We start from the raw sequence: 25,425 nt of genomic DNA on the forward strand, positions 1-25,425 counted from the left end.
GTTATACGTTATTATTATAATTAAAGAAGCCCTGTGAACATATCAAATCAGCAAATTTTTTATGTTCGTACATGAAAATTTAAATTTGATTAATATTTAAGATGTGTAATAACTTATCTCAATTAAATTTTTTTTTTTTAATATACGATTCATCGGATCAATCACGACTTCAGATGAAATTATTACAACAATAATTCACCTATTACTATAAACAATTTTACTACCTATACCGGCTATACCTACCTTTTAATACAAACAACAAATTATTTGTTCATTTCAATGTTATACTCTTATAAGTTTGTTTTAGAAATGCATGTCTAGAAAATATAAACAAATAAATTAGGTTAGATTTATTTATGTAATATTGTTCTAACACATGACATAAATATACTTCTTTGTAAATCGAAAACTACCACCACATTCTATTCTCCAGCCCTCTTCTAACATGATATATATACAATAAAAATAATAATATTATATAGTATAATATATCATCTGTATATAACATTATAATAATATGGTTTATTGTACATTTTATTGTCACGCCTTGCCGCCCGATTATCAAATTACTTCTTTTTTCGCGGTTTAGAAATTTATTTTTCATACATCCTCTATCTCCAACACACACACACACACACGCGCATATTGTATATCATACTATCATAGCATAACATACAACGAAATACACTGGGAATAATATATAGATATTACAAATTACAATATATTACAATTTATAATATAATAAGTAGTGATTTTATGAAAAATAATAAAAAATAACCAATATTTTTCTCTCGCATCGTCGAATAGACACATTGTGCATATATCATCACTCATCATCAGTGTAATAAATTATGACTTATATGAGTTTTGAGTTTTGAGTTTTCAGATGGAATAAATCGTAAGCGACACGTAGTAGTCGAATTCAATTAAAACTGGTGGCGTAGGATATTATTATAAAAATTACGCGCGGGAAGAAAAATCGCCGAATCATCACGTGATTGAAATATATCGTTCGGCCTTTCATCGGCGATCGGTTCGCTAGAGCGACGATGACGGGCACACGAAATGGCACACTGATTTCGCAAATCATACTACGTGCAAATATAATATACATAACATCTTTCTCTCCCCAGACTCGATCTACGCGTCGAATCGAGTTATTTTTCGGATTTTTTTCAGTTTGTATTTTACTATTTTGTAATGTATTTTCATTTTTATATCGCATAATATTAAATATTTAGGTTAAACTGCATTTTAATCGTCGTCGAGTAAAAATAACACTATAGTGAGGCGGCGCATATACATACAATATTTTGGATAAATCGATATTAAAATTAAAAACTATATACTGTCGTCCAATGTAGCCTATGTTGCCGTGGATTCCTACTAATAATTATTTTTTAAAAAAACTATACTGCATCCTTCAGCAGTATACGAGTCGAAAGCCTAAACCACCCTCTTCATAACGGGAATCAATTATAAAGCGATAAGAGCCCGCGCAAAACCAAACCAGAGCCTGCAGGGTGCTTTTCGGGTGTTATTAGCCCTTCGCCTCGAGTTCTTGGGATTAGTCTTAGCTTTATATTCGCCGACCGTATCAAAATATGCAACAATACGTACAGCATTCTTTGCATAATATGTAGGTGGAAATCCGTTCAAATTTCGAGAGGGCTAATATTTTAATTCGTAAAACGTATACCTATAGCTATTAGGTAACCCAAACTATAAAAAATTTCCATATCGAGACAACAAGACAACATTTTTTTTTTGCAGGATTAGAATAGCAGGACTTATTGAAATGCTTATGTAACTTACTATTAATTATACAAACACACATCTGAAAAAATCGTTGCGCATTGCGGAACAAGACAATAATTTATAATACTATTAAGAGTATTAAGACGTCTGAAAAAAAACTACATGTGCTTTTCATAATTGATCGATGTGGTTTTGAATACATTTCGACCAAATTCCTAAAATACATAAAAAATAATTTCTGTCGGTACCTAATAAAATATATATAGTGGAACTGTGCACTTTTTGCACTAACCCATCGGGTATACGCGCGCGTCATCGTACAGAATACGCCACCGCGACCATAACGCAATATAAGTTATAACAAGATCGAATCACGCGTTCACGGATGGAAAAAAATCCAATGACTTTATTATATACCTTCGATTTGTAAGTAATACTATATATATTATTAATACGCCGCACAGTTGGAATATAATAATAATAATAATAATAATAATAATAATAATAATAATAATAATATATAGTCAAGGTTAACGCCGGATTCGATTTCAGAGTGAGAACGAAAAGGATGAGAAAAGATTTCCTATGACACGATCCAGCAGGGCACGCGGGAGGGACTTATTGCACGACAGTTATACACAGACACACAACACAGACTTCGCGGTGGCAATTCCCGTGGGGGGTACGTATATAGCATTAGCTCACACGCCTAGGTTTTCGCTTTTTGTCGGTGGGGCCAAATCATCAATAATTGTGGCTCCGGGGTAGACAAAGTGCGACTGGCAGGACGAATGCGACGACGACGACGACGACAACGAATACGACGACGACGACGACGACAACGAATACGACGACGACGACGACGATCGCGCACATTCGGCGATTCCCCAGGTGGCAAAATACCAATTACACAGTGACCGATCAATCAATCGCTCTGTATCCGTGTCTATACGTATACGTTTTCAATCGGCCGGGGAAACTGATCGAATTTGGTCGGGCGTAACGAACCAAAACGAGTCCGCCGCCGGAGAACTTTGTACACATCACATATATAATATGTGCGTGTGTGTGTGTGTGTGTGTGTGTGTGTGTGTGTGTGTGTGTGTGTGTGTGTGTGTGTGTGTGTGTGTACAGTGACACCTGGTTAATAATAAGGAAGAGACTTTGACGATTGAAGAACATTTTGAAAAGCCATTAATACTTTTCTGTACACTTCGGTTTGCGTTCGACAACTTATACTTTTTCAGCGCATGATATTGTGTTCAATTTCTTCGAGACATAGTAGAATCCATATAGATATTATAAACTATCTATGGTAGAATCCAACCGAAATTTGGTGTATAGTATACAGCTTCTGCTGAGGGGAAATTAACTAGGTACCTACCTATATTTTACCGAGCGGAATTATATTATATAGATCAGTGGTCCTTAAACTGTGGTAGGTACGTAGAAGGCGGTGTATTGGAAGTACGGAAAATCTATAAATATTTAACAATGTTTGTAACGAGTCTAAAACTGTGTTGTGTGATTATATATTAAATGTACCTTAATTATTATTTTCATACGTTACAATGTAATAAATGTATTGACTGAATAGTTTTATTTTTAGTCATAAGTGGTACACTACATTCGACTTATTCGTATATTATGAGTACATTATGAGTGGTACGCGAAAATAAAAATTCTTGAACCTCTGAAAAAGATCATAATATAATATAAAGACATACATATTATACAGTCTATAGGCAAACACGAATCCTATTACTCCTTTATACTACTGCTGTGGACCTGCTGCACATGCATCGAACTCGTTAGTTTATATTAGATCTATCGATCTGTGAATTCTAAATAAATAATAGTGTGCAGGTTAGGTCGCGCGTGTATCCATTATAATCACGGATATTGCGCATTGTACCTTCGAGGAGCTATGCACGTTCCTTAAAGTTTACAATTTCACCGAGACACGTGTAGATTACCGAAGTTGGTCTAATATTTTTAAACAAATTCGTTGTCGCGTCACGATTTTCTCACAACCGCGTATTTTAAGATTCTCAGTATTGCACACTAACCTAACCTTTTTAAATGTTCTTATTTATAAATTACACAAGTTGTTAACTCATTGATTTGGGTAGTTTTGATATTATGTAACTTTCAACGGTAACCCGCCTATACATAAGCAATTGCAATATGCTAAAGTGATCCCTGCGCGAGTATATTTTTAAAAATGCAAAATTAAAATAATTGGCTTCGATTTTCACATCTTCGGATATAGGATTACCTGTACATCACACATCCGATGCCTATGCGCATTGTCTTTTATTACCTACTAAAGATATGTGGGTATTATAGTTCCTCTTATGTACCTATAATATTTTATAAGCGGAGCGTATGACTCAATGTTCGTTGGTGAAAAACCTAACCCTCGCCGGTCACATATACATATATAATACATATACGCGTATAGATCGTATAATTTAGGCCGGCATATGCGCGATGAAAAACGGTCCATATGTTGTGCGGAAAAAGGTTGATTAACGCGGCCCCCGTCGGGTGAGCACAAATATAATATTATAACGACGACATCGACATCGACGACGACGACGACGACGACAACGAGTGGTAAGGGTGCAGCACCACTCGTGATTCGTACAAAAGGATAGTGGTTGTGTGTGTGTATGAGCATTATAATATAATATATATTTTTGTGTATGTGTGTGTGTGTGTGAGTACGAGCACCGCATCTGCCGCGCGAGACTATTGGCCACAACACATGTTAGCTGCCCGCGACGCGTAGCTCGTTAAACGTTCTGGTCGATAGTCGAGGCTGGCGTGCTAAATATAAAAAATTAAAATATGTACAGGAGAGAGGTGGTGGTGTCGTCCGGGCGGATCGCGATTGATTCCGCGGCCCGGGCCCGGATCCGATCGATATTATTACTTTTATACAAAAATATGATATAGTATAATGTGCACGCGCTCTTCGGCCGAATAAACGTTTTAATCCGCCGTGGCTGAGGAGAACCAGATGTTCGTGGCGCACGGACCGTCCAACGCGAATTGACTCCCGATGGTTTGCAAACCGCCCAAGTCCCAACACCACAACTACTGTATACTTATTACCCTTCCCCTACCCCCTACCACCCTCCCCACAACCATCAAAACATTCAAAACTACTATTCCAGCGACTACGATTAAGAAATTTACTTTCCTCATATTATTTCTAAAAAGGTTTTAGACAAATGCTTTACAGCTGATATTATAACCGTTATTTTTGGTGCAGGTGTGCAGTAGGTATCATACTTAAGGACAAGCTATATCTGCAGTGGATTGTGTACCATATTAAGGGTATTCACATTTTTAATCAAAGTTATATCACTTCACTCGTATAGTTGTTAAAGTTGTATATATTTTTAGAAAAATAAGACATCCGCGAGAAAGAGAATCAGACTAATACTATAACTAGGTGTAGGTATACTATTATAGATAATAACTTATATCACAATTTTTATCATTATAATCGTTGTATATACGTAAAAATAATCTAGCACATACCTACATAATGTTTTATAGCATTATTATAGAAGATATTTTTTGCTTGTATAATAGTAAGTTGTGATAGATACATTAACACAATTATGTGTAAAATTAATTACCTAAATTCATTTCAATTTTAAACACTTATATTGTTTGTAATAGTTTACTGATAATTAGGTTATAAATTTTGTATTATAGATGCCCATCTATCCATTATATTTTAATTACAATTTATATAACTTGTATTATACAGTTGTAAGTGATATTATTGCGTATTGTCTATGTTCACCAATTTAGATATTTATGTTTGTCTATATTACAATAAAATTTATTTATTGATCTTCTATTCACACATTCACATCAACATACCTGTGTAAATATTTAACTATTGAGTACATGATTCAGTATTTAAAAATAATATGGTTTTTGTATAGTTAAAATTAGTAACTACTACAGTGGCATGCAGTCCTACGGGGGGATGGGTGGATCGCCCTTCCCCCCTTGGTTAAATATAAAATATAAAATTTATTATTACATGAAATAAATTTTTTTATGACTTCTATTTTTGAGTACTTATTGTAATATTTAATATGAAAAATATTTCGCCCCCCCCCCCCCCTGGAATTGGTCAAGGACCGCCACTGAACTACTAAACAGTATAAATTTATATTTTTTAGTCATATTTAAAGAAAAATGGTATCTATAGTGTCCTTGTTAGTATTTGAAATTTTTACATACGCATTTTATTGCAAAGTTGTCGATAATGAAATTAGTTTTAGATTCTGAGCGGAGCGATGAATGTATTGATTTTACCATGATGTGTGTTTTTTTTTTTTGTGTCTGTCATCACGTTTTGGAGCAGTGAAAAAGCTTCGATTTTTGACACCAGTACCTCGTTTGATCAGAAAGTAAATCTAGTTGGTACTTTGAGGGGTCAAAAGTGAAAAATTCTTAATAATTCTCTAAATAATCGAGAAAAACAAACTAAAAATTAAGGGAAAAACGGGAAATTTTACGCACACTCATTTTTCGACAAAATCGATTTTGATTTTTGATGTAATTTTAAAACAAATGACAATAGATACATGAACCATTACAACACCTAATGTTTATATAAGTATATTCTATCTACCATGCAATTTTCAAAAATTTTCGACTTAAGTTGAACTATTCATAGGCATTTGAAATTTTCGATCATTATTAGTTTTTTTTAAATTAATATTGATAAAAATTTATCAATAAAGCTTGAAAATTTAATACAAGGCTCTTAACATATTGTTACAATAGCAGTTGAAAAATAAAAGAAATTCATAGTCACAATTCTTTTTTATAAGCATTCAAAGTCTGAATTTTGACAAAATACGTAAAAATCACAAAAATTCACAAATTATTTTAAGCTAGAAATTCATAAAACGTTTTCTTTTTAAATTTAAGATTTAAAAATTTAATACAAGATTCCTTACAAGTTTTTCAATCTTTATCACAAATAAAAAGTTCACCGGAAATTCAAATTACATTTTTATGAGCATTTGAAATTTAAATTATTACAACATTGGATTTTCACTGTTAGCGATTTCCTTATTTTGGTGTAACTCTAAAACAAATGACCGCAGATACTTGAAATTTTCACTGAATGTTTATATAGGCATTTTATATATTTTATAAAATTTTCAAAATATTAAGATTTGTTTTGAGCTGTTTACTGACATTTTAATTTTTCAACTTTTTTAGTTTTTTTTTCTTTAAATATCGATAAAAAATTATTTGTTCGGTAGAAAAGCTTGAAAATTTAGTACAAGGCTTCTAACACATTTTAACAATAACAGTTAAAAAATATTTAAAATACGTATGCGCGATTTTTTTTTATAAGCATTTAAAGTTCAAATTTTGACTAAATACGTAAAAATTACGGCAATGTTCAAATTATCTTAGATAGAAATTCATAAAAGTTTTTCTTTTTAATTCTAAGACTTTAAAATTTAATACAAGGCTCCTAACATATTTTTACAATAGTAGTTGAAAAATAAAAGAAATACAAAGTCACAATTTTTTTTTTATAAGCGTTCAAAGTTTGATTTGTAGACAACATACGTAAAAATCATGAAAATTCATAAATTATTTTATGCTAGAAATTCATTAAAAATTTTCCTTTTATATCTTAGAATTTAAAATTTTATAAAAGGCTCCTAATATATTTTTACAATAGCATGTGAAAAATAAAAGAAATATATTAGCACAATTTTTTTTTACAAGCATTCAAAGTTTGAATTTTGACAACATGACGTGTAAAAATCACGGAAATCACGAAAATTCGTAAATTATTTTAAACTAGAAATTCTACGATTTAAAAAGAAAATTTTTTAATAATTTATAATATATTCTAGACAGATAAACCGTCTTCGCTCAGAATCGAAATGATATAATATCATTGGATTCAAATTTAATTCCATCCATTACAGTAACCCACTTGTAACCTACTGTACAGCAGAGCGACATCCATGACTTACCCGCCTTTTTTTAAATTTTTATGTAAGTAGATATTATTACTGCTGACATACTGCAAATACTAAATAGCAGATATACCGATTAACCACCATATTATTCGTCTAAAATAATATATAAACAATATTTTTCTTTATTTTTCTAAAAATATTTTTGTTCTTCCGTTATTATGCATTTATTGAAACTCATCAATACCTATAATAACTATATTTTCCTAAAACATATACGAACGTTCTGTCAACATAGGTCATGTCAAAGGAGTACATATTACGTCGAATGACGATTGCATTTGAAAACGAATTACAACTACAAATGTTCTAATCAAAGTTTTTGTCATTCCGAACGAACTAAAAACCATTTAGTCCGGGGACACTTTTTTTAAACATACTCTAACAAAATACGAATGACTATTAAATTGACCTGCCAGGCAGGATTGCCTGAGGGGTGGACGACCCTTCGTTACAACAACCAACCAACCACCCCTTATAAAAGGCCACCTGTTCTCTGCAAGTGCGATTCATTATGTCCCTTCGTATACCCTCTTGTGTGACACTCGTTTATCGAAGTGTTACGAACCTATGGAAGAAGTGGCAGAATAAAAAAATAAAAATAAACTCAGTTACATTGAAATGTGATTATTTGACCGTGTCTATATCCTATTGACAATTCAAAATATACAGCTTATTATTATATGACTGTATATTTTTCGAGTTATTTGTAGATGGCATACTGGTTAAAAAAAAAATATTTTATGACCTACTTTGTTTTTACAAACAGAATACAAAAGAATATTAAATGGTTTATATTCAATGGTTACCAAAAATGAATAAACAATGAATACACAAAATGTGTTTGGAAATAATTTTTTATTAAATCAATCAATTTACAATGTGATTTTATTTAACATTTAAATTGTTTTATTATATACTTAAATATAATACTATAATAGGAGGTACATTTGCTATTAATATGTATTAGGTAAGTACTTACAGTTGTGAAGCTCAAATTTTAAAAACCATGTTTAACTATTGTGCAGGAGTTTATCAACCACAGACCGCAGTAGTTCATTAAGTAGGCAGTAGGTACAAAACAAAGAATTTTTTCATAATAATAATAAAAAAAAAAATAGCCGATAGGGTATTAACATTTAACGTTATTTATTTTCATTATTCACGTTATCTATAGTGTATCTTGTGTCCTCGTTATAGATTAAGTCAATATAATGGATGTGTTAATTTTTATAGTATATAATAATAATAAACTATATTAAGGACGTATAGCCCGTATAGGTACGAAAAACGATTCTGAGAGGAGATCGTTTGTCAGCCAATATTTCAAAAGATATTTTATATTTTACAAATTTTTATTTTAGTTACATAGTAGGTAAGTAAATGTAAATTGCAACAATATTCTGCAAATACCATGGTTAATAATAATATTTGTAATGATGAATATTTCAACTTTCAAGTCCCTTCAAATAATATTTTTGAATTACAACAGAATAACTAAAATTGTCATTGTGTGTTTGATATTTTTCAGTCCCATAAGTACATCTGACCAAAAGCGTTGTAATGTTGCATAATATTTTAAATCCTTTATATATATTTATATAAAAAAATAAAAATATTTTCAATAATCAAAATTTGAAAATGTTAGGTGTCATGTCTATATAAATTACTAATACATAAAATAAATTTTACTATCCCAAAGGCCTTGATGGACATAAGGGTATCATTAATATAAATAATATATAAATATATATATATATATATTTGGTAAAAATTAAGTCTCTCTAGATTCAACATTCCATCAGAAACCACCTTCGAAATGGAAGATTGAAGAATTTTTATTGATCCAAAAGATAATAACAGGTACAAAAGGTTTTAAAAAAAAAACGCAAATCATTTTAAGTTATATTTTGAATCTAAAAAAAAAATAGTACGTATACTTATATAAACATTAAAACATTACATCAAAGTGTTTAATAATTGTTGTTATTGGACTAAAATCAATTAAACATAATACATTGACAATGAGATATGAATATAATTTACACAATATATTTTAAGCACAACAATTAATATTGTAATATACATACCTACAACGGTTATAGTATTTTTTATTTTTTATGAAACAATTGTCCACTATTGATTTAGACTAGAGGGTATATTATTGTATAATATACTATATTGTATAATATAAGTAATATTTAGTAATATTGGTCATGTATGAATTATTTTTCTCTTTGACAAAATATCTTTTGGCTCTGACTATACAATAATATTTAAGAAAATAATACAAGAATACTATTCGTATTTACTATTTAGGCAGATAAATCATAACTACGCGTCACAGTAATTTATATAAATAATATGTTATATTACAGTATCGGAAACGAACCGTTGTCTGTCAGAACATTGTATGATATAATTAGATCAATGCGATTATAACATGAGATAGATCTCGAGAGACCAGATAACACACTCAGTCCTGGATTTCCTGAGCGACACAACTTGTTCGTCCGGCGTAATAAAGTTATTATCGCATTGTTTCCTCCGCGAACAGGGAACCATTAATCAGCGAAAACGGCACCGTCTTGCTGTGCAATCTGCATTTCAGCCTCATTAACTTTCATTATATTATACACGCGGAGATATGGCGCGCACAACTGTAAGACAAACGGCGCACTGGCGTATCCCGGAGTCCCTAGACAATGGTTTAACCCTTAAAACGTCCCTTGGAACACATACCGCACATGTATAATATTATATTAAATACTTCAGTGTTTCAGAGTAATATTCTATTATCTCTTCCATCTGGTGTTTGAATATGCCCGACCAGTCCTTCTCTCGACTCATTTACCTCTTTCGGTCGTTAACTCGCCCTTAACAAAGTTCTTTTGTTGCATTGCGATGCCACCCGATTTGCGAACATCGTTCACTTGCACAAAAAACACGAACTCGAAACATTTTTAAACATTTTTTATTCTTTTGCGATAATGCGATAATGCGACTCATCAATTATAATTAGGTATGTAGATATTTAGTATTATATTATATGAATATATAAAAATACTTGATTTAGTTGCATTCATTACATTTGATAAAAATTGAAAACCCATAATTAAATATTATAATATAATACTTTTGAATGATTTAAAATATATATTTATGTGGGTAACATTACAGTGGTTTAATCGAGGGAGGACGCAGGGAGACTCAGGCTACTCTTCGTTTTTTATCATATTATATAGAGTAACCCCCTTTATTATATTCATTAAGAAATAGGGTTACTATTAGATTAATTTGCTTTGGAACGCTAATAATTATTCAACTTCATTTAAAATCTACCGTTATTTATTTTCCAATTCAACCTCTGATAACATGCAAATATGAATAATAGTTCAGATATTTTTTTTTCATTCTGTTTTAGTGTGCTGGGTGCAGTAGAATTGCGATATGTGGAAACGGAGTTTGTGATGTTTCGCCATGTCGCGTAGGACCACGAACCCAAAAACAAGTTGCGACAGGAGTAAAAGGCACATTATGCCTTGAACGGCCATTTCAACGGGCATGGTATTCAGGAATAAGAATACCAACTGTAGAGGTAATTGGAGGATCAACGAAAACATCCAAAATGCGGCCAAATCTGGAATCTATTATATAATGTCACAAAATAAACATGTTTGAAATTTGACGTATTATCAGAGGAATATTTCAGGAGGAATTATGGATGTTATTACCTTGTGGGAGGGAGAGCTTCTACTCAAATACAAAATGAATTCACTTACTTTTTCTCTGAGATTTCCTTGAACACCCAAATACAATCGAGCGCATTCCAGCATCAATATCAAAAATAGCGACACGGAGATTATAGTTTGAGTCAACATATTTAAACAATTCATCTAAAAATCAATTAAAAATATGTATATTATATTTATATCAACAATCGTAGTTTATTACCACGAGTTCACGAATATAACTTACTTTAAACGAGATCAGTGATAAAAACGTATAAAGCCAAAATGGAAAGTATACAACGTTAAAATACAGTGACATTTGAAGTGGAAGACTAGATACGATTTCGTTACCTACAATGTAATATGCGTTTTAATATATTTTATATTTTTTAGCCATTAGCAAATAGAGAATTGTAATATTATATTATATATATTGGTGCATATATATTTTAATATACATATTACTACAAAATATACTTTATACATATAGCACAGACTTATAAATTATAATATAATAGGCAATTATAGGTATAATCATGTGTACTATATAATAAAATATATGTCTTTATAATAATTATATTTTACTATTTTAATACATTGATAATTTTAGAAATAAATTCTTAATACTCATATAAATAAACAAAAATTAAATTCATTTACAAAACCAAACACATACCAAAAGTTGTGCCGACTTTTTCTTCGGGAGGTAGAGATGGAAATATACGATCAGTAATGTTCATCATTGTTTGCCGCCAACTGTCGCTCATTATTAATTATAATTTGTAATACAATTTGTAACACAGCTAAAATATATATACATATATTATATAGGTAAAACATATTATTCTAACATAAAAATTTCAGATAACCTATAATTTAAATTTTTAATTAAATCGTTTACAAATTATAATAAATTATATCATGGTAAATTATCGATAGTAACGTAGGTAAGTAGACAGGTAGGTTTATATACCTGAATATAGAATCGGCACTTTGTCAATTTATACGTTTATACTCTATATCAGCGGTTCCCAAACTTTTAGGATCACGGAACCCTTAGGAAATAGTTTGTGTTTTGCGAAACCCTAATATCTTTACATCCAACTCAACTCCATTTTTTCTAAAAAAAACGGAACCCTTGAGATAGTCCCGCGGAACACACTTTGGGAAACGCTGCTCTATATATACAGGGTGATTTTTTAAGCATGCTCGTCCCATTTTTATGCTTAAATTATGCATATATATTCAAATTCTGATTTTTGGAATATTTAAGTGTAGTTAAAGGCGATATTTTTGAGTACTTAGATTTTTCACAACTTTTAAGGAGTATCCTGTAGCGATCCCAACTTTGGTTTTTCAAATGACAACCTATATGTTTTAAAGCAAAATGTGATTCAGATAATTTTTCTGAAAATTTTGACATATTGCAATCAAAATTCGAACGAAAACTTCCAGAGTTATTCTACTTGAAATACTAAGGAATAAGGATAAAAGTCTAATACTTAAATGCCTACGTTGTAAATGGATACGATAATTATAATTCGGTATACAATATAAAAATAAAATATTTGTTAATAATCACTAATTATTACTAAATGGCCAAATATTGCATCTGAAAATGTTCAAAACAAAAGAAAATATGAATAAAATAATATCCTTTTTATTTTATCCATATTACCTATACCTTATAGGCAACGTTAATATTTGTATAGCATAGGTATACCTACTTATAATAAAATACCAAACAATAGTGTACAATAGCACTAATGCGAAATATGTACGTGTATCCATTTACAACGTAGGCATTTAAGTATTAGACTTTTATCCTTATTCCTTAGTAGTTCAGTAGAATAACTCTGGAAGTTTTCGTTCGAATTTTGATTGCAATATGTCAAAATTTTCAGAAAAATTATCTGAATCACATTTTGCTTTAAACATATAGGTTGTCATTTGAAAAACCAAAGTTGGTATCGCTACAGGATACTCCTTAAAAGTTGTGAAAAATCTAAGTACTAAAAAATATCGTCTTTAACTACACTTAAAAATTCAAAAATCAGATTTTGAATATATGCATAATTTAAGCATACAAATGGGGCGAGCATGCTTAAAATATCACCCTGTATACTGTATATACCAATTTATACCTACTTTTTAAGTTAGAGTACCTGGTACCTCATTAGTCATTCTTCAGTTTGAATGCTCTACATCTACAATATATGCATGATTTATCCATTTTTCCAATAACCAAACTTGGATGAATATTACTGTAATTATAATTATACCAAATTTCGTCGCAATCGGTCCACCAATTGGAATTGAAATGTTTTTATGCATAAACCCAGAAAATTTTTTTTATAGATATAGTAGTTATCTCGCTAGATAAATAGATACCTAGATATAGTTTGAGTCATAAAAAAGGTAGAATTTTTAACGGGCTACGAAGTGCACGGGCTAGTACAAGTATATATAAATCTGTTTGTCACACATTCCTAATCGGCTGGACCGATCGCGACAAAATTTGGTACAGAGATAATATATCAGACCTATGGACAGAAGATAGGCCAAGTTAAAAAGTGACATGTCTGAACATCATTAAATTTAATATTTGAACTGTCTCGATAAAATAAATAAAATTACATAATGTTAAACTAAATTGAATATCGTTGTAAAATTATTACTTAATATATTTAAATATATAAAAGCGTAGGTACAACTACTGATCGATCTTTTTTTTAGAGACATAATTTAAGAGGTAGAATTTTTTACGAACTATGAAGTGCACAGTTAACAATAATTCAGGAATATAATATTATTAAATAAACTGATATAAATTAAGTATTCTAATATAGAATTATCGAATTATAATGAAAGATACAATTATATATTTTTTACAATGAAGCATGAATTAATCGTACAGTCTCGACGAGACAATGATATACAATGAGATGAATTATAGACCAATATATATTTCAAACAATTTATAATATCCCATGACAACCAAATCTTAGCAACTTTTATTTATCCTATTCTCTATATATATATATATATATATATATATATACTATATAGCTGAATTACCCGTCGTTGCCGTGTTTATTAATAATTGTTGTTATCTGGTAAGTTTAAATATATTGTCTAGTAAATTAAAATTAAATAAGATTGTTTAAAAAAATATGTCATACCTATTATATTAATTGTTTATTAAGCTGATTTTTAACAAAAATGTCCATCGTAAATCTCAAACTGTCTGTTTGAGCACCTCCATAATTTTTTAACTTTTCCTATCTTCTGCCCATAAATTATCTATGTATCAAATTTCGTTGCATTCAGACCAGCCGTTTATGAATAAACGTTTAAAATTTCGTTTATTTATAAATCCATTTATATACATAGAATATAGAATAGGAGAAGATATATAATCAATAATTATTAATTAAATAAATTGGGGCGCGTTTAAAAATCAATAGTTTAAATCGATACAAAAATTATATTTATAATTTTATCTATAATAAAAGGAATAAAACGTAATATTTACCGTGAATCAATAAAAATTGATGATAACAGCTACAGAAAAGATTTTAATTGCACACTAACCCTTAAAAGTTAAAACTACCTACAAGCAAGAAATTGTGGTGAAAAAAAAACTGACGTTCCTAGACTGTTTTGTTTTCCTGTGCGTTTCCATGACACCGGTGAACATTGACCACAAATACCAAAAAAGAGAATACTTATGTACCTAGGTATAATATAATGTTTGCGCAATTGTAAATTCAAAATATATTGTGTTTCCGAAACTTGTTACCATTTACCGTCGTCAACGTTACTTTCGGTTGATCGAACTAACTAATCTATTCACAAGACCACAACGTACCGGTTGCGGTTGGCGGTTGTGAATAGTCATAATGATAACAATAATAATTAATAACATTGATTATAAATATAGTATTCATAATCAATGTTAATAATAATAATAGTTATAAGGTAATAAATTCGTGCTACGTACAGACTTTGTGAATTCACTGTCAATTATTAATCAAAATATTATATAAATTTAAAAAAGTAAAAGTGTGCCAAATTATTTCAAGTATTATGTACTTATTGTATTTGTTATTATTTTATTTTCATGCTGCATAAAGACTTCATAAATTGTTTTTTGTATATTTCGGGTTTTTTTTTATAGTTTTTTTTAGCACAATCGTCCAATTACAAAGATCGAAAAACAATCCAGAAACTTGGATTAACCGATCCAACCAATTTATTGAATTAACTGTTCCGTACCTATTCACTTAAATTATTTGTCCTATATAAATTATTAATAGTTTCATGTCTTGTGTCTAGACACTAGACGTGTCTGACATAACAAATTTAAGAGAGTATCTAAGTATACAATTCTTATTTCTTACAACTATTTGTTGAATCGAATAAACCTGCAGGCTACCTTGTGCGGGAATCGAACACAAGCCTCTTGATTGTCAAGCAAAATTTTATTTTTTTGTTTTTTTTTTTTTTAGGTACTAGTGTAACTACCACAATTTAAGATAGTACTATTTTATTATATTTTTATGTGCCCAAATGAGCTACTCGATAGCACTGGCTGAAGATGTTATTTCCCCTTAATTAACGAAATGTGGGATATTATTATCAAAGCAACGGCTATAGATAGTAATTGTAACACGAACTACGATATTTTATAGTTTGATAGTTGTAATATCACAGAATGAACCTTGGAAGATCTTCTAAGGTCATGCCGTCATCGATCAATCTGTTATCAGATCATGAATACCCTCCACGTACAATTATATCAGAGTCTTTTAAAGTTATATTATAGAATGTAGGTATAAGTAAAGTTTATGACTAATATGCAATACCAACCTAATAACTTACTGTAATATTATGATCTACCTGACTACCTCTGACTTCTGAGGTATCGAGGTGAGCACATGTTATCAGTGTTATCAGTTATCACAGAAGAATGTTAAGAATGTTATCGGCGCTCACTTACGTGTTATCAGTTTATCACCACAATCATTATCGTGGACTGTTGTGACTCGTGATTCGTAAAAACCGAACATAACGAATTAACGACCATTACGTACCTATTTACTGTTAAATATTCACCAATTCACCTACGTTTCGACCATATAGACATATTATAGTGTTAGTAGTAGGTATAGTTCAATTTAAATAAAATATTTTCGGTTACGACAATATTTGATATTTCCCGTTAGTCTCGAATTCGACCAAAGCCAATACGAAGACATTTCTCCTGCACGCCGACTGTCATATAATTATATAAACGTTATCTTATCATCGTTTTTTTCGCCATTCATCGTAGTTTTTTTTAAATTTTTTTTTTTAATTTGCACCTAATAATTATTTATATTTGTCGTTGAATACTTAAACCGCTTTCAGTAACTTAATTTTACTGCCGTCACTCAAATCCGTCCGACTGATAATAATATTGTACCTTTGAAAATGATTCGTTCGGCAGTATTGGTGGCGTTGGTAGTGACAGCTGCGGTGATTGCGAAAAAATCACGCGATGGTGAGAAGCCGTCTTGGGCCAAAAAAGATATTAGCTCTTATACCGAAGCCGACATGGAGCGATTGCTTGACCAGTGGGAGGTAGGCTTTATTACAATTATAGCATTTAAATATAACCTTGAAAAATACATTTTAATACCTACTTAGTAGTACAAATCATGTAACAATTTACTCCGAAATATATATACATGTATTAGTTTTCTAAATAATTATTAATTGAATTATATGTTCTAAACCTAGGAAGACGAAGAGCCTTTAGAACCTGATGAGCTACCTGAACACTTGAGACCTCCCATTAACATTGATCCAACTTTGGTAACTTTAAAATTACTTTTTTACTATACTTCCTATGCTATTTTTGCTTGCCAATCGTCAAAAATGAAACACTTAATACTGTATTACTAATTACTATTCTACTAATCAATAATAATAATTTATTTCATCATAAAATAATATTTCACAATATAAAAATGCTTTTAATAAAAATACTTAATACCTACAGCATAGTTTGTAATTTGTATAGTATTTGACAATGTTAACCTTGTCGTCTCTTTACATGACTATTATTAGTATTATTTATTAATTAAAGGAATTACAAAATTAGAAATGACTAAGTTTTATCAATATTAAGAATTATTAGTTATTAGTGTGTTACGTCCCGACTGAACGTCAATTCATACATCAACGTAGAAATGAAAATACAATTATAAGTGTAGAAATATTTATTTTACGTTTAAACTTGATATAAAAATACTATGTAGTAAGCTATAAGGTGTTGGTGAGCAGTGTTACGACCGGCCTCTGAACGTCTTGAATATCCCTAACCGTCTAGCTCACATTTAAGAACTGTCTGACTCACATTTTAAAAACCGTCTGACGAGCTCGTGTCCCCTTCTCTTATATATGATTTGGTCTTTAGGAGTGGTGGTGACTTTCCTGTTATATGCCAAAATTCGGTCTTGTGATTCAACTTAATATGCTAACTTTTTTTTTTCCTTTTAAACCGACAGCAGAAGGGATCTGTGTGAACCTTACTACTCCTCTGCTGCCATCATTTATTAATGTTTAATAAAAACGCTAATACATACACATACTTAACACATAACTAATTATGGTTGCTTCACCTTACACTTAATATGCTAACTATTTTGAATCCTTTCACATGGGTCATTTCTAAGAAGAGACGTGTGAAAACACTTATAATTTTATACCTTATTCACCACGTTCCTATTTTTGACCTCCGCATGCTTTTGATAATGGCTTATTAGTTTTAGTCATAGTTAATACTTATTTTATATCACAATTGCGTGACATCTCGTACATATTTTATAGGTACGTAACAAGTGTTATTACCTATCTACAAAATAATAAAATAATAGTACTTTCTTTGTTTATAAATTAATTGACCAACTTTTCTATAATATGATATTTTAAATTACAATATATAAAGTTAAGTAAGTTTGGTAGAATTTTTCCAATTTGAAATAATTGTAACTAATGTAAAAAAAATGAATAACAGTAGACACCTAAAGTTAAATATGAATTATATTTCATTTTTAAATTATTAATCGACTAATTTGTGGTTTGCAGTTAGGAAGTGATCCAGATGCTATGTTAAAATTATCCAAAAAGGGCAAAACTTTAATGACCTTTGTGAAAGTATCACCTAAGTACAATAAAGATGATGTTGATAAAATAACCAAAATCTGGCAATCAAGTCTTTGGAACAACCACATTCAAGCAGAAAGGTTAGAAAAGTTGAATTTGTTAAATTATTTTTAATATGACGTATAATGTATATTGTATATCAATATTTCAAGTACATAAAATATAAATCAGCAATACACTCATCTGCTTCTAATCAATGTACATAAATCTTTTTTATGTGATTATTAATTTAATAATTTTAATTAAACTGATGTTGATATTGGTTGCATAATTATTGTGTTTTCCCATATCCACACTTGTCTTGTAGGTTATACACTAACCATACTTAGACGAAGACCATTCACTGAATTATTTTCATGTATTAGTGTTTGTAATGCTACCGATTTATAGTTACAGTGGAACCTCAATAATTTTAACCTTTATAAGTTGACTTTTCAATAACTCAAACGAATGCTTTGGCCTTACAATATATGATATCGAGGTTTTCCATAAGTCGAATTTTTAATAACTCAATTTTTTTTCACCCTCAATCGATTCGAGTTATCAACATTTTACTGTATATCATTATAATGTGAGTAAATATTAAAATTAATAGAGCTTAGATTTGAAGTAAAAAATTCCATACCATATTCTTAAAAATATACATTTAATATGTAGCTCTAAAAATGGCTAAATATTTGTTAAAAATAATGATTTTATTATTAAATTAGTTAAATCACGTGTAACAAAACTATTTATTTACTTATTTATTACTATGTAGGTGACTTTAAATTTATCTTTTTTTCTTCTCCCTATTCTATAACTGGCTAACTTTATTAGTCTATCTTTTCTTTTAAATATTACTTAAAATTACAAAATAGTGAAATATATCATTAGAACACTAAATTTAGCTATAATATTTTAAAATATGCTCTAAAAACATTGACATTTTGAAATATGATATAGATCAGCGTTTCTTAAACTGTGTTCCACGAAACCCTGGGGTTCCGCGTAGATTATTTCAGGGTTCCACAAAGCTTGAATTATTTTTTTTTAATGTTCAAGAAAATTACTTATAAATTAAATAATAATGTATAAGTCATATGGAATAATCTATCAGCTAACTCAATATTTAATAATCTATACTTCTACTTAATATTATAATTGATTTGCAAATAATCTTAAAAAAGGTAAAAAGGTAAAAAAAGTAGGGGTTCTACGATAAAAGTGGACATCAAAAAGGGTTCCACGAATAAAAAAGTTTAAGAAACTCTGATATAGATAATTTATTCTTTTAAACACTTTCATGCAATATATTTTGTGTTTACTTAACAAAGTACAATTACTTGTAAAAATATGCAAATTCTTATAAAACCTAGTTAAACTTATGACCAATTTGCACTGTACAAATATTTCAATCGATCATTTAGAAATTTAAATTATATCTATTAGAACCATGGTTTTTATTTAATGGTTTAAAATATCATTTAATATAAAAAAATAAATTTTAAACGTGTTAACTTTTATTTTATTAGTTATAATATTTAAGGTTACTTAAAAGTTATGATTTTATATTTATGTTTAAAAAATACCATTTGCACATTTGCTTTATGTAAGAATTTAAATATTCTTTATTGATATGTAAATAAAATCAAGAAAACTACCTAGACGGCTTGATAATAATAGAAGCCAGCATTGTACATCTTATCTTAAATGTTATCAGTAAATGAACTCAGAGTTTTATATTGGAATGAACAATCAGTTAGTAGGCAAGTGTTACTTGTGAAAAACTCATCATTTGTAATGCATTGAGTATAAGCGTATAGTATATGATTAAATATTTTTTATTACTGTGAGATCAATTAATCTAATATAAACGTGTAAAATCAATCTTAGATATTGACTTGATTTATGTTATAGATTTATGGTTGATGATAATCGAGCCATATTCATGTATAAAGATGGTTCACAAGCTTGGGATGCAAAGGATTTCCTGATACAGCAAGAAGACTGTGTTGATGTAACAATTGAAAATCAAGTATACAAAGGTCCAGCTTCTCCATTTGTAAGTATTAAGTATTTTTAAAATTTAATATTCTTTGAATAACATTTTTACTTTCTTCAGTAATCTATTTTAAATATTATTTTGGCGGATAGTTTCAAATAAACCAAGTACTATTTTATAAGTTCTACCCTAGCAGTTGATGAATTTCAATTTAAAATTATTTGTTTAAATGTTTTACAAAAGTAGAAGTACAATAACAGACATCACATTATACAAAATATTTTTATCCTCAGAATATCATGTGTTTTTATTTATGTATAAAAAAAACTATTCTAATTGTATATTGTTGAGACTTTTTATTCAAATCAGCTTGATAGAAACTTATAAATATTATTAATTAAATAAAGATGATAAATATTTTTTTCTGTATTAATAATATACACAATCGACACAACAACTAACACACAATAAATTAATTGACAAAAGAAAAATTGAAAACTTGAATGAAGAAGCCACCCACCGATGACACTTTTGTCTTTTAATTATTTTATTTTATAAATAATTTAGTCAGTAAAAATATTTTTTACCCTGGGAGATACAAGCTGGTGAGATAAGTGTCTCACTGAAATTTTGTTTTACCTTATTGTTAAATAAATCAATAATTTTAATTTCAAATTTTATTTTGGATTAAACTAGTAGTTATATAACACATTAGGTAGAGAAGACAGGAGTACATTATAATATTATCTAATACAAATTGTTGGTGTTTCTCTTGTCCCTTTATTTTCATTATAATTATTAGTATTAATTAATGTTATTAGATACAAAAAATTATTTTAATGATAACTAATTTTTTTTTCAGGTTGAAGGAAACGTTGAAAAAGTGGAATTATAATTGTTATTTTCTATTAGCTTAGTTAATTTATTCATAAACGGTTATTCTAAAAATGACAAACTTTTTTTATATTTATATTATTGGCTTTTTAGACATAGCTAGTCTTGCCACAATTATGCCTTCATTTAATCGTCGTCTCTTAAAATTTGGTGCTACTCATTTACAAATAACCCTTCTAGAATCTCTTTTCTCAAGTTTTCAACTAATCACAGGACCCATTGTTGGAACACTGAGTGATCATTTTGGTCGCAAACCATTGCTTTTGCTTTCAATGATCTTTAGTGTCTTTGCATTTTTTGCCATGGGACACTGTAATTCTTATCTGTCGATTGCTGCCATTCGATTGATGTTGGGTTGTTTCAAACACACCCAAATGTTAGGAAAGTCATTAATTGGTGACAATGTACCTAAAACTCAACATTTGAGCACCCATGGAAAATTGAACAGCTTCATTTCATTAGCATTTATGATAGCTCCAATTTATGGTGGTTATTTGTCTGAACACAAAAATGGTTTTTACTATTTAGCTTGCTCGACTAGCTTAATTTGTGCCATAAATGTCATTATTATTGCATTGTGTGTGCCAACCAAGATAATTAAGACAAATGGTCTTAAAAAAAATATGTTTTACCATTTAAAAGAAGTAAATTGGACAGAACATTGGCCATTATTGTTCATGAGAATGATGTATACTGCAACACTATCAACAAATATGGTATCATTTGGTTTTGTACTCATAGAAACATATAAGCTTACACCATCCCAAGTTGGTTACACCTTATCAGTCAATAGTTCAATTGGTGTTGCTACTGGATTCGCAGTTGCCAGATTAGAGCCATTCTTTCGTAAATATAGTTCATTCAAAAAATGTTTCTTTAGTTTTATTTTACTATTTGTTGGATATATTTGTTTGTCATTTGCTCCTAATATAACATTTCACATTATATGCATGGTTCCTATCATTGCAGCTGGTACTCTAATAGAAGTGTTTTTAAATCAAATTCTATCGGAAACCTGTATGGGTGAAAATAGAGGAACTCTAGAAGGTGCTATGACTAGCTCTATCTCAGTAGCTCGATCTATTACGCCTGTAGTAGCCGGAGTGGCTATGGATATGTATGGTTCTAGTGGAGCATATGTTTTTGCAGCTTTAGCTGCTATTTCTGCAGCAATGTTAGCTAAATTTTATGATAAAAAAACCAAATTATCGTAATATTTTTTCCTTTTTAAGTGTTCATGATTTTACATAGATCTTATATTTTGTATCAATCTCTATTTTACTTATTAAATATAAAAGAGTTTATTGTTAATTGTAACAAATCTATTTTTCTCTGAGTTTTGAGAAAAAATGAACAAATATTTTGAATGTATATTATGAAACCTTTTATTATTTTTTTTATCTAATGTATGTCTATGCTATTAATTTAAGTTAATAATTTTAAAGTAATAGCTATATTAAATTTGGCATATATTCAGATTATATTAATAGATTATAGATGTGATTAATTTAGTTTAATAGGTGATTAAAATATTATTTATTTATATTTGATATTATTGAACCTGGTTTGAGCGTTTTATATGTTATGTCAATTGAGGTAATCCACAATGAATGTATTTAAGAACTGACTATAAACAGATAATATCATTGCTTTTATAGTATTATTATATATTGTAATATAAAAGCAAAATCAGTAACATAAGCTGGCCAATCATTTTTATGTTAATTTAAAATATTACACTTTAGATTTTTACTTATCTTTTTTGTACATTAAGTATCATAAAATAATTATACCTATTTCTATGTGCACATGAATGATCACAATTCTATTCTTTTAATATATGTTTTATATTGTTTGTTTCTTATTTATAATTAATGATTATGGCTCATTACAAAATAGGGACCAAATATGTATTAATAAATATATTAAATGTGTGATAAAAATGTAATTCTGTGGAATCAAAAATTCAATTGAAAGTATTTGAAACAAATAAAATATGAATTATAGAAACATTATTACATAATATTATAATATATGTGGGCATGTGGCCGACGTAACAAAAATAATTTTGATGACTTGTACCTATTAAAGTTTTAATCTGGACAGTGGACATTTTAGTCTTTTGTCGAGAAATGTTTCAATAACGGCAATGATCCGTTATTTTTTATTATTATATATCAAGACTTAAAGGAAACCCTATCAAATATTTCAAAAATAGTGCATAGAGCAAAATGGTCTCGTTCCCCACCCCTCCTAAATATATACAGGCCGGTGTCCCGCGAGGATTCACCCATTGCAATATCTTCTGAAATAATAAATATAATAAATAATAATATATCTTAAATCTGTTTTTTCATTAGACTCCCATAGACAAGGGCTACCTGTAATTTATTTTTTTGATAAAAAAGTTACATAATAATTTTAATTTTATCTATTTTATTGGGTTTATTTTGCTGAACATTTTGATCTTTCAACATTTTATTTTCATTAATCAGATGATTTTTAATATTTTTTTTAGTGTATAGATAAAACAGCAAAAAACTGGTTTTTATCCGGGCAGCGAGCCCCCCTCTATTACGGCTAATGGGTATATATTCACGAGACACTATATTATTGTTATGTAGCTATATGTCTATATTTATGTTCGTAGTTATTATGTAAAAAGATATTTGGATCTATTTTTTTTTTATCATTACAATGCAAAATAGTATGTTAAAATAGTATAATATAATACAATACTAAAATAGTATGTTGGTATCCAATTGATAAAATAGATTTATAGATACATTGTGTAACTATAAAAATAATTTAATTTCAGTTTCATAAACATGTCCTAATACCTGCAATATACCTGGGTGTATTTTACATATTTATCTATATACATTTATTTAACTTACACATTTTTACTAAGCTAACTAAATTATTGGTATTTTTCAACGATAGGTACTCAACATGGTGCTTTTGGTATTTTTTAAAAATATTTGTATCTTCATTCAATTCGATTAAGGTATAATATTATGCATTCAAATTAATTAACATGCTTATGGTAGTACCTACCTATGTACATTGTCTTAAATTTAGAGAATAGCCTAAATATAGCTATATTATTAGCTAAACAATAAGAGGTGTAATAGGTACCAAACTACCAATTCATAATGTTTTACCTTCCGTAATACCTATTCTTATATTATAATTTATAAGGGTACCTACCTATAAGTCTTAGGTATATCTATATACTATACATTTTAGGAGTGGCGCCGAACACTATGTTAAGGTCGGGCCATGTTCCGACATATTTTGAAAATTTAAGATAGGGCCGCTTCATATTGATCATTTTCTTCAGCACGGTATGCCATGTTTTCCGATGTTGGGCTTCTTGAAATATTTTTCGCACTACTAGATTTTTAGGACTTCGACGCCACTGCGTTTTAGACTTTAGTATACCTACATTACCTACTAAAACTATATGTACAATTACAACAATTCAACTAAATATATAACTGGTGAACTGTTAAAGATACATATAGGTCATAGGTGCATAGATGCTATTCAATATTGAAATGAAACGCGGTATGTATTTAAATGGATATAGACAGTTTACTCAATGGAACTCAATGTGACAATGTAAAATATTATATTATTATATAATTACAAGATCTTTGCAAAGGGGAAAGATAGATCTTATGTGGTATGATTTAAGACAACAACTAAAGTTGTTTTGGAACGTAAACGGAGTTGTCCAGCGCCAGCGTATACCTATACTATCGTCACGAAGATAATAAACAGAAATTATTATAACCTA

General features: G+C 29.3%; 3 protein-coding genes across 3 annotated transcripts; 2 read left to right on the plus strand and 1 right to left on the minus strand.

Annotated features, from left to right (window-relative positions):
- Positions 1-11,132: 11,132 nt before the first annotated feature.
- On the minus strand, positions 11,133-15,213 carry LOC107166676 (transmembrane protein 17B-like). Its single transcript, XM_015515440.2, has 5 exons — positions 15,069-15,213; positions 12,210-12,336; positions 11,781-11,884; positions 11,585-11,698; positions 11,133-11,449 (listed from the first exon to the last, which is right to left on the minus strand). The coding sequence occupies exons 2-5, from the start codon at positions 12,298-12,300 to the stop codon at positions 11,213-11,215; spliced, it is 546 nt and encodes a 181-aa protein (XP_015370926.2). The 5' UTR covers positions 12,301-12,336; positions 15,069-15,213; the 3' UTR covers positions 11,133-11,212.
- A 1,373-nt stretch (positions 15,214-16,586) lies between these two features.
- boca (LDLR chaperone boca) lies at positions 16,587-21,684 on the plus strand. Its single transcript, XM_015515449.2, has 5 exons — positions 16,587-17,158; positions 17,318-17,392; positions 18,668-18,825; positions 20,645-20,789; positions 21,592-21,684. The coding sequence occupies exons 1-5, from the start codon at positions 17,009-17,011 to the stop codon at positions 21,622-21,624; spliced, it is 561 nt and encodes a 186-aa protein (XP_015370935.1). The 5' UTR covers positions 16,587-17,008; the 3' UTR covers positions 21,625-21,684.
- Positions 21,677-23,689, plus strand: LOC107166682 (solute carrier family 67 member A2-like). The gene has a single exon (XM_015515448.2). The coding sequence runs from the start codon at positions 21,677-21,679 to the stop codon at positions 22,835-22,837; it is 1,161 nt and encodes a 386-aa protein (XP_015370934.2). The 3' UTR covers positions 22,838-23,689.
- Positions 23,690-25,425: the final 1,736 nt, after the last annotated feature.

The sequence above is a fragment of the Diuraphis noxia genome, unplaced genomic scaffold (genome assembly GCF_037042655.1).
Source record: "Diuraphis noxia isolate RWA-SAM2 unplaced genomic scaffold, SU_Dnox_SAM2 contig0002, whole genome shotgun sequence".
Classification (NCBI taxonomy): domain Eukaryota; kingdom Metazoa; phylum Arthropoda; class Insecta; order Hemiptera; family Aphididae; genus Diuraphis; species Diuraphis noxia.